This window comes from Plectropomus leopardus, chromosome 10 (genome assembly GCF_008729295.1).
Source record: "Plectropomus leopardus isolate mb chromosome 10, YSFRI_Pleo_2.0, whole genome shotgun sequence".
NCBI classification, from domain to species: Eukaryota; Metazoa; Chordata; class Actinopteri; order Perciformes; family Serranidae; genus Plectropomus; species Plectropomus leopardus.
In genome coordinates this window covers 32,971,421-32,981,809 of record NC_056472.1, presented here as the reverse complement: position 1 = coordinate 32,981,809, position 10,389 = coordinate 32,971,421, and the positions used below count along the sequence as shown (strand labels likewise).

At 37.6% G+C, this 10,389-nt stretch overlaps 1 protein-coding gene across 2 annotated transcripts; it reads right to left on the bottom strand.

Annotated features, from left to right (window-relative positions):
- Positions 1 to 195: 195 nt before the first annotated feature.
- On the bottom strand, positions 196 to 9,237 carry slc35a5 (solute carrier family 35 member A5). Of its 2 annotated transcripts, XM_042494568.1 has the most exons (10): positions 9,137 to 9,237; positions 7,714 to 7,870; positions 7,478 to 7,576; positions 6,472 to 6,605; positions 6,172 to 6,239; positions 5,095 to 5,283; positions 3,908 to 4,108; positions 3,695 to 3,822; positions 2,583 to 2,851; positions 196 to 1,206 (listed from the first exon to the last, which is right to left on the bottom strand). In XM_042494568.1, exons 2-10 carry the CDS (start codon positions 7,835 to 7,837, stop codon positions 1,138 to 1,140), a joined length of 1,281 nt encoding a protein of 426 aa, XP_042350502.1. In that variant the 5' UTR covers positions 7,838 to 7,870; positions 9,137 to 9,237; the 3' UTR covers positions 196 to 1,137. The 2 variants fall into 2 exon arrangements, with proteins under 2 accessions (XP_042350502.1, XP_042350501.1); XM_042494567.1 differs by lacking the exon at positions 196 to 1,206 and having other exon boundaries at positions 2,404 to 2,851.
- Positions 9,238 to 10,389: the final 1,152 nt, after the last annotated feature.

The following is a 10,389-nucleotide window of genomic DNA, read 5'->3' as shown; positions in this document are numbered from 1 at the left end:
ATCGTAAACTAACAATAATACACTAAATTTATAATGAAAAATAACAATAAAAATAATGGCTTTTAACTATTTTTTCATGTCCATGTTCTATTACATTACTTTACTTTTTGTTTTAAGTCTATTAAACAGACCTGTTTGATTTTTCCCTACATGGATTTTTTTTTACCACTCTTTGTCACTTAAATTTAGACAAAATTAAAGCACTTCACTTGCAGTTTATTTCAGAACAACTAGCATACGTGTTCAAAGTTTATGGCACAAAAAAATGAATTATATCACAGTTTCACTACATCAATCTTTCGCAAAAAAAAAGAAAAAAATTCAAGGCCAAGTAAGAGAACCAGGAGCCATTTTTTGTGCTGTCAGAAATTCGGGAATATTAAGTAGGCAGTTCTGTAAATGCTCACGGCTCTGGATCCGGCTGAAGAAAATACACGAGCAGGAGAATAAAAGGCTCTGTGCGCTGTAATGCAAACACGAGCCGTTTGATGGTGATTTCGTGAAGCGATAGATTTCCACATTCTTTAAATATTGTCACTTTAAACAGTATAAAGCCTGAAAATCATTTAACCCTGAAGCTGCTGGTCACTCGTAAATTCCTCCCGATTGCCATTCACCGTTTGTCCTCTGGGGTCAAAATGACCTCGCCTGGCTTGATTGAATCAATTCTGTGTAACATCTTTAGTCTTATTTCAGTCCGACCCAAAACCACATTTTTCCCTTCGTTTTAGAATTTAGGGCCAATTGACCTCGTTTACGTAAGTATAAAAAACTTAAAAGATTTAATTTGGGGTCATTCTGACCCAAAGGACAACACGAGGGTTAAACTCATCAATCAAACAGCTGCACAAACATCAGGAATCAAATAAATCCAAAACCAAAAAAAAATATCCCAAATGGAAAATAAAGTGACAATCGTTTCCCAGCGGCGGACACACCGATGCCTCGTCCACTGCGACAGCGCTCGCTCGCAGACAGGCACATTTCAATATCTACACAAAAGTCTTAGTTATTACCACAAGAGTCCGACAGAGTCCGTCCCACAATCCATCAGGGCTGTCACTCACGGTTCACCCGCTGACAGTCAGTCGCGTGACAGAGTCCGTGACAGGAGACGCTCGTCTCTCAGAGTCCGTCCTACAAGGACTCCTCCTCAGATTCGCTGTCCGTGTTGGGCTTCGTTAGGAGCTCCAGCTCCTCGCCGTCCTGCAAAACACACAAAAGACGAATCAGAAGGCGTGAAGAACCAAACCACAGACGCTGACGGCGAGTTTGGATCTTTTATCGTGCGGTTGTTTGAGGAACTTTTTACTGATTTCGTTTTTATTTATTCTGTATGTTTTAGTGGCTTTATATGACTTTGTTTTTGTCTCTTTCAAATGTCTTTGAGTCTCGTGAAAAGCGCTCTAGAAATAAAATGTATTATTATTATTATACTTTTCTACAGTCAGGGTATTTGTATCACGTATTACACTTTTTTCATGGTATTTTTTGCACCATATCATACTACGGCAATCTTTTTAATGAAATTTTTCATCACATACTGTACTGTGACTTTTTAAAAATTTTTCTTCATGTACTAAACTATGAATTTTCAAACATACTACTACTATGACTTTATTCATAATATTCATGCTGTAACTTTTTTTATGATTTTTTTGTACAACCTAGTAAACCTTTTATACACCTTTTTTTTAAACATGCTATATTTTTTATCACATATGGTATTCTGACGTTTTCATGATTATTCTGGGCAACATGCTATGCTTTGATTATTTTATGCTATTTGGGACAACATACTATAACTTTTTCGTGCCATTTTTGAACATTTAATTATTAGGAATTTTTATGCTTTTTTTCTTTTTACGTCTTTTACACACCCCGACTATGTAAACTGTCTTGATTTAGGACTAAATTCACACACTTTGGTTATAGAAGCAACAGAGAAGTTAAAACTATACATTCAGTTCAAGTAAATTTTTCCTCTTAAGCCCATTATCTCAGATCAGTTTGCCTCGGCAGCAGACGACATCCTTCTGTCCTTTGACCTTCACATCAACGAAGGAAAACTCCCCCAAAAAAAACCTCTTGAATGGGAAAAAACGGCAGAAACGACAGGAAGAGCGACAGAGGAGGGATGATACCTGATGTGGTCTAGCCTAATGGACCAGGCCAATAATCTGTTGACCCCTAATGAAAACAACTTTTTTTTTTTTTTAATCTGGCACCGCTCACACTCCACGTCCCGCTAACTCCAGGACAGTGTCCTTACAGGGACGCCACACAGACCTGCTGGCTTTAATAGCTTCCTCTTTCAAATCCAATATGCTACACTGACCTAATGAAATTATGTGAGGAAATGCAGCGGCGTTGGTCTGAACGCTGTTTTCATAGCGAGGAATCAGGTTTCCTCCCGCACTCAAGAAATCACATTATGGAGAAATGAGAGCCAAGCTTCCTGCAGGGCGCTCGCTATGTGCGTGGGAGGAGAGGAAGGGGCTTACACGGGGGTTCGGAGAGGGACGCAGCTGTGAGAAAAGCGCGTGTGCGTGACTAGGGAAGATTTGTGGTTTGCCGCCTACCCCTCTGGACCGCTCGAACACCTCTCCGTTGATGACCCGCAGCTTCTCCTGCTGCAGGCTGTACTCCGGGTCTTTGGGCCGGCTGGCGTTGTAGATGAAAATGGCCAGCAGGACCGTGGGAGCCTGGAGGAAGAAGTCCAGCGACGGGCGGAAGTCGAAGAGGAAGAGGGAGAGGGCGGTGACCAGGACGGTGGTGATCTGGCCCGTCAGCACGTGGAACATGTTGTCTCTGAATTTCAAGATGAAGGCCACAGATAAACCGAGCGCAGCTGAGGAGGAGACGGAGAGCAGAGGGAGGTTTTCAAACGTGCACGCTCAGTTTCTTATTTATTTTCTTTATTTATTTTACTTAATTTCTTTTAAAAACACGAGGAGAGTGTAGAGCAACTTAGTAAAAAAAAATGGCCCAAAAATGAGCAAGAAATTAAAAATAAGCAAAAAGGGGAGGGGGAAGGTTAAAAACACTAACAAGCAAAAAAAAAAAAGTTTCTGTAACAAAATTTCAAATATATAATTAAGAGAATTATAAAAATATTGTTTTTCATTTTTTAATCACATCTAGTGATTAATAATATAATATGTTAATCACAATGCAAATAAGGTCTACACAAGGTATACACTCTATTTTTAGCCTTATTTTTTTTATCAAAAATGTCAGTGGGTTTTATTTTATTTATTTTATCTTCCATCTTATGTTATGCACTCTGTGCATTCAGTTTTTAATCCTTATTTTATCTTACTTTTACTAGTTTTATTAAGTGGGTTTTATCCATGTGAAGATGCATTCTGTGTATTCTACTCTACTCTAATTTTATTTTTACATGCAGGTTTTTATTTATTTTGATGTGAAACACTTGGTGCGTGTAATTTCTTTCTTATAAAGCACATTGGGCTGCATTTCTTATATGACAGGTGCTATACAAATAAAGTTTATTATTATTTTTATTATTATTATTATTATTATTATCATTAAATCTTCCTGTTTCGATAATCCTAATGTAATAAAAATCAAAAAACAAATCCACATAGCACCTCTAAAGCTCACTGAGTAACATGTTGCCTAAAAGTAACTAAAGGGGCATCAAGCTGTTACTTATTGTCTGTCAACTCACCAGTGACGAGCACCAGGCAGAGCGAGTAGACGTTATGTCCGTGGAGGAGGCCGCAGTGCACCGTGAGACCTCGAGCCTCGCTGCCCAGCCCGAGGGTCAGAGCGTTAAACACCACGCCAAACGCATACCTACAACACCACGAGGAAGCTGAATTTAGCCACCTGCCTTCTCGCAGCTCGTTACATACATCATTTTCTTTAGAAGTCGTCTCACAGTTTGCTGTTCTGGATGAAGATGCTCTCGGTGAGCTGGTCTCCTTCTTTGAGGATCTTCTCGTTGTAGATGTTGGCCATGGCCGAGATGAAGCACTGGAGGAGGAGCAGGATGTGACCCACGCCGAGAGACCGAAGCTTCTCCACCACGCGGTCCCTCCAGGCCTGCCCGGGCAGGGACGACACCCACGACTCACTGGCACTGTGGGGGGGTGAAAGATATGAACAAGAGAAATATTAAAATATAACTGAGCCAGAAATCAGGCTGTGAGGGGCACAAGAGTCACTGCAGCCGGGAGATTCGCTGATTGATGATATTGATTAACACAAGAACTGAACCCTTACAAACCTGCCATTCAGAGGGAATGAGCCAAAAATGCAAAAACTACACAAATAATACCCTAAAAATAGAAAAAAATTAAAATAAAAAAAGTTACAAAAGAAAACAACAAAACATAAAACAGGGAAACTACCTTTAAAATTGCTTAAAAAATAATAACAACTCTGTAAAATAATTTAAAATACATAATTATAAATACAGTTTTTTGGACATTTTTACTCAATCTTTTAAAAAAAATAATTTTCCAAAGCTACTGATTTCTTCCAGTTTGCGGAACAGTTTTTGCCAAGTTGCTCAGTGCCTTTTCCCCATGTTTTCAAAGGAAATAAAATCAATTTGCTCACATTTTGAAGGTTTAAATACTTGTGAAAGGCGTGTGAAACCAGCACAAGACAAAAAGTGAAGTTGACAAAATAATAATGATACATAATAATAATATACATATACTATAAAGCCCCTTGAAGGAAATTTGGTTATATAAAGATTTGATGCCATATGACTCACGCTTAATTTGGGGACATTAGGACATTACCGCTGCATAAGTCTCTTTGTTGTGACTCCAGAGTAAGCTGCCCAAACTCTGATGAAGGTAGATAGATTGAGGTTTAAAAACTACACGTTTGAAAATTAAAATTAAAAATCTAGGTGTGGCGTCAGAAAGAAGTGAGCTTACCGAATCAGGCATAACACACCTGAATCCCCCTGTCTCCACTAAGGCCTTAAGACCTGATCCTTGGAGGGACAGTTTGGATTTTTTGGAGGTGGGCTTGATTGGGGTACTTATATATCAGTTTATCACCTACAGCAGACGGCGGTTTGGTTTGACCCAGTTTGGAAAAGCGGCGTACCTGCTGTTCCTCATCTGCTCCAGCAGCTGCGTGTAGAGGAGGCAGGAGTTCGACGGGGTGGAGAGGGGGTTCGAGTGGAGGCCGGGCACAGGCACAGAGTTTTGGCTGCCCCCTGATCCCGTCGTCAAGGAAACAATGGACAGGAAGAGGATGAATAGTGCTGCCCATTGAACCCAGGACAGGCGCCTCCTGCAGGCGAGAAGCAGAAGTGTCAGTTTCTTCATGGTGAACGTGAGGAGAGCTCAGTGTCAAGATCTCGAGGTTGCAAAAGTTTTAAATGAGCAGAATTAAAAATAATGTGGATGAAATGATGCAAAAGAGGTCTTATTTGATGAGGTTGTGTACTATTTAACCCTTTGTCCGTGTTTTTCAAGAAATCAAACCAATTTGATCAGGTTTCAGAGGGCAAATTAGTGAGACATCTGTGGATACTCATACAAAAATGACCTCAACATAAAAGAAAAAGAAAAGAAAATGTCTCAAAAAGTGCTGAAAATTGAAAAAAAAAATCTATATGTATACCTTTTTTTTCTGTAACATAATTTGAAATATATAATCACATTAATGATGAAAAACGTTTTCTGGACATATCCCCTTTTCATTTTCCCCTTAAAATAATAAAAATAAACTAATTTTCAGGTATTTTTTTACCCTTTTAAAACTTTTTTGGGACATTTCTTGTCAAGTTGCTCGCTGGCTTTTTGGCCATGTTTTCAAAATGAATCAAATCAACTTGCTCGGGCTTTATACAGCTTGTAAAAGGCATCTGAACACAGCAGAAAAAATGATTTTGAATCAGGTTTCAAAGGGTTACAGGAACGAGTGCAGTAAACTCAGTAATATTGTCCTACAATGTAGAAAGCTCATTTTGAAGCACTTTTTCTGACACAAAGTGTTAAAAAAAAGTTAAATTGAAGTTTACAAAAAATCCAAAGAAGAAAAAAGTGATGTAAAAGCAGCAGCATTAAAACAGAGAATGAGATGAAGTTTGTCAACAGATGCACTTTCAGCACTTCTCATCTACAGTCAAACTCACAGAAACAAACACACCAAGAACAAAACATCACAGCCACTTACTTCAGCACTATCCTGAAGAGAACAGCTGTTGTCAGAATAACAAAGTTGGAAAACAGCGCTGCCATGGCCTGGAGACAAGAGGAAGAAGAGCCGGTTCAGAGATAAAAACTACATAATAACTGCATCGGAGGATTCTGACCGCTGTTTTATTAAAGCTGGAATAAAACGAGAAAGTTATATCTAAATTCAGATCATTTTTACTGGAGGTAAAACTAAAAAGGTCAAATATTTTCCTAATGTAAAGCTCACAAACAAAATGTTTCACTGGTCATATAAGTAAATATGGACGTTTTTACTAACCGGCTGCAGGTACGTCATCACATAGAAGATGATGAGGTTGTCGAGGAAGTAGAGGAAAGCGGGAACAGCCCACTTCAGCGAGTGGAGGAAAGAGGAGCTGGAGGAACAGCCCAACTCTCTGCACGATCGTCCCTCTGAAGAAACACACAAAAAGAGCAAATCAACAACCATTAAAGGCCCACGATGTTCCTAAAAAACACATTTACACACACTGTAATATTACACTATTATTACCAATATGGCAATATACTGAATTTCTTACAGGTCATGTAAATAAAACAATCCGCTTGAATTTTTGTTCCAATTTGGTTTTATTTTTTTTTTTTTACCATTTTCTGATAGAAAAATGTGCAAAAGTATGATTCAGGTTTTAGGAGCGTTCTTTGGACATGTTTACAGCACATTTGCAATATGCATCTCAATTATTTTCTTGTTTTTTTACATCTATTGTGCACAAACCAGCTAACCAGCAGTTTGCAAAGCTGGGGAAATCAAATATGGCCATAAGCATCAAAGCTAGCGATGATAAATGATCGATTATGGATAAAACATGGACAAAAAGACAATCAATACTGGAGCTGTGAGCATGGGGGGTTTATTGAGCAGAGCCCCCAAAAGACGCACAGGGAGACTTCAGACCAGTGATTTATGGTTCAAAATGAATACGATTATTTAAAAACTGTGTACATTTTGTCACATACAACCAGGCTGGTATTACAGAGTTAACATCTCACTCACACACACACACACACACACACACACACACACACACACACACACACACACACACACACACACACACACCTCCAGGGTTTAAACTGAGCTCTCAGAAATAAAGGCCAACACAAAGTAGTCGATGTAAGAATCTGTGTTTGTCACCTAGGAACTATCACCCTGACTGGACATTGCGAGGCATCGAATGAGCCAGTTTGAGCCGCCTTCTGGCACACACACACACACACACACACACACACACACACACAGACAGCTGTGACCTCATCTGTACCTCGGACGATCACCCTGACGGACATGGCGAGGCAGAAGAGCAGTTTGAGCGCCTCAGCGAGCAGATTGACGGATGCAGGGAGGAAGTCATACTTGTTCTCTGCAAATTGATCACAAACAACAAGAGAAGATGCCGACACGTCATTAAAATACACAGAACAAAACATCTTGCAGCATGATGTTCAAACGTGACTGACTCTGTGCAAAACAAACAAAAAGTAAAATCCAGTCAGTCACCAGCATTGGCGGAGAATTTGAGGAGCACGATGCGACTGGTCCCCAGAGTCACAAAGCCCAGGCCGAGGGCCAGAGTGTAGGCCGACGAGCGGGAGCACAGCCTGCTGCAGGGACGGCAGCCCATCGCGGCTACGACTGCCACTCAACGCGGTCAAACCTGTCGAAACACAAACGCAGACACACACAGTGAACACAGAAGGATCTTCAGTACCAATCCACTTTGCATAAGAACTGGTTAGACTGGTTTATTCATATAAAGCAACTTGGCAAGATATGTCCCGTAAACTGCAAAACAAATAAAAAATAAAAAATGTATATGATTGTAAAACAGAAGGAGAAATGTCCAAAACACATATAATTATGATTATTTTATTTCATTTTTTTGAATTGTTACAGAAAATTATAGGTCTATATTAATTTATGGCACTTTCTTGAAGTCATTTTCGTTTCTGTTTTTAAATTGTGTTTTTTTTTTTAGTTTTTTCTCTCTCTCTCTCTCCGTCTTTTTCTTCTTCTGATATTCAGGTAATTTTTTTTTTTACTTTTCACTCTTTTTTGGGCTATTTTTCAGGCCATTTCTTGAAAACTTATTGCCCTCCCATGTTTTTTTAAAAACATCAAATCAGTTTAACAGACTTCTCACTGGTTGCTCTTCTTGCTTTTATGCTTTTAATATGCTTTTATTTTGATTGTTTTGATCTGTTATTGTGGTTGTTATTTATCAGATTTTATGCTAATCATTTTATTGTGTCGCACTTTCAGATTTGCTTCAAATGTAAAGTGCATTACAAATAAAAATCTATTATTATTATTGTTTTTAATTTAACATTTATAACAAGTTTCAGTCCCAGGTTGCAATGTTGCTGCTAATATGAATATCTCACATAATATTTAATAATATGTATCTATTTTATTTATATATATTACTATTTTTTTATTATAATTTTTTTTTACTAGTTTATACTTGGCACCTTTGTTTTTCTACTATTTTTTATATTCATCATAATTATTTTTTTACTGTTGTATCGTTGTTTTGCTGCTTCTCCTGAACCTCACAGCTGCCGGGAGTCATAAAGATCATCTATCATTTATTTATCGTATCTTTGTTTGTTTTCTTCTCAGAAGACACATTACAGACTTTTAGACTGACAAAAAATAACATCAAAGGAAATATTCATCGACAAGAGTCACATTTCTTGTGTAGAAAGCAGATTAATCTGCTCACACTCAGAAACGTTTGTAAAAATTGAACCAAAAGCAAAGTGCAGAAGCTCGAAGCTAATTTAGCTTCACCTGCAGCACAAACCGACAAACGCCGCCAAAAAAAGCAGCACACGCGCGCTCAGTCACACACTCTCGCGTTTATTTCACGAGGACATCGACAATAAGACGTGAAAATTAAACGAGTCTTCCTGATTCTTACCTGTTTTGCGTCTTTCCTCCAAAACAAAACTGAAGCATCGCTCTTCCTGGTTTTTCCGCGCAGGCGTACTGGCGCAGGTGCCGCGCTGACGTCACACGCACGTGACTGCCTTCCCTGAAATTATTTTGGATAAAAACATTTCTTTAAAAAAAATGACTGGTTCAGTGTTTGACTATAAAAAATAAAGATGTAATATTTTTAATGATAAAAAAAAACTGAATATAAAAATAAATTTATATATGAAAAAAAAAAACATTTATAAAAGTAAATTGACTCAAAAGAAAACAAAAATACAATAATTCAAAATAGAGGACTTTATATCCAAACACTACATGGGCTGAAAGATACCAAAGCTGAGAAAACTGGATGCTTTTAAAATTTTAAGTATTTAGTTTGATACTTTGGTTCAATACCCGTATGTATATATATATGTATATGTATGTATATATATATGTTTATGTACATGAATATAGTTTGTCCTGGGTGTTTTTTTGTCTTTGTTTTGTTTTTTTGTTGTTTGTCGTGTTCTGTTTGTTTTTTTTCTTTTATTTGTTACATGATTGAATCTCTAAATATATTTAAGTCATGAATAAACTGACTGAAAACCAATAAAATAAAAGTCTCAGTTTTTTTCCCAAGAATCCTCTGACTGAATGTACTATGTATTTATATGTTTATATATTTTTTTTCTTGTTATATAATTAGTTTTGTTTGGTTCTTGCTTTTAATGTATGTATTTACCTGTTTATTTTCTTGTCTGTTTTTTGTTTTCTTACTTTTTAATCATTTGTATTTTGCATTTTTACTCGAATCTTTCAGATTACACTTTTTTTTTTTTTGTTTTGTTTTTTTGCCTCAAAAACAGCATCAAAATTTCCTAAAATCCAAGAAACATTTTGAAATCCCAGAAATGTCTTAAAGCCCTAAAAACATCCTAAAAAACGAGAACTGTCCTGGGAACATAAATGGGGCTGCTGCGACTGGCCCCTGGCAAAGTAAGTTAAGTGTCCCCGCTGCAGGTAGCCTCTGATGATAGTAATATTACTAAAAATGTCAATTTTGAATTAATACTTTGTTTTCTTTAAACCTTGGCTCTTCCTTTTCCCTGACATGTTAGTTTCTGTGCTGTGATGATGGCACGTAAACGGCGTCAGAACAGCTGTCTGACAGATTTGAGCGATCCCTCTAAGAGTTAATTAATTGTAGACTTTATGTCCGATATATTTTTCTATTAACTATTTCATTATCAACAA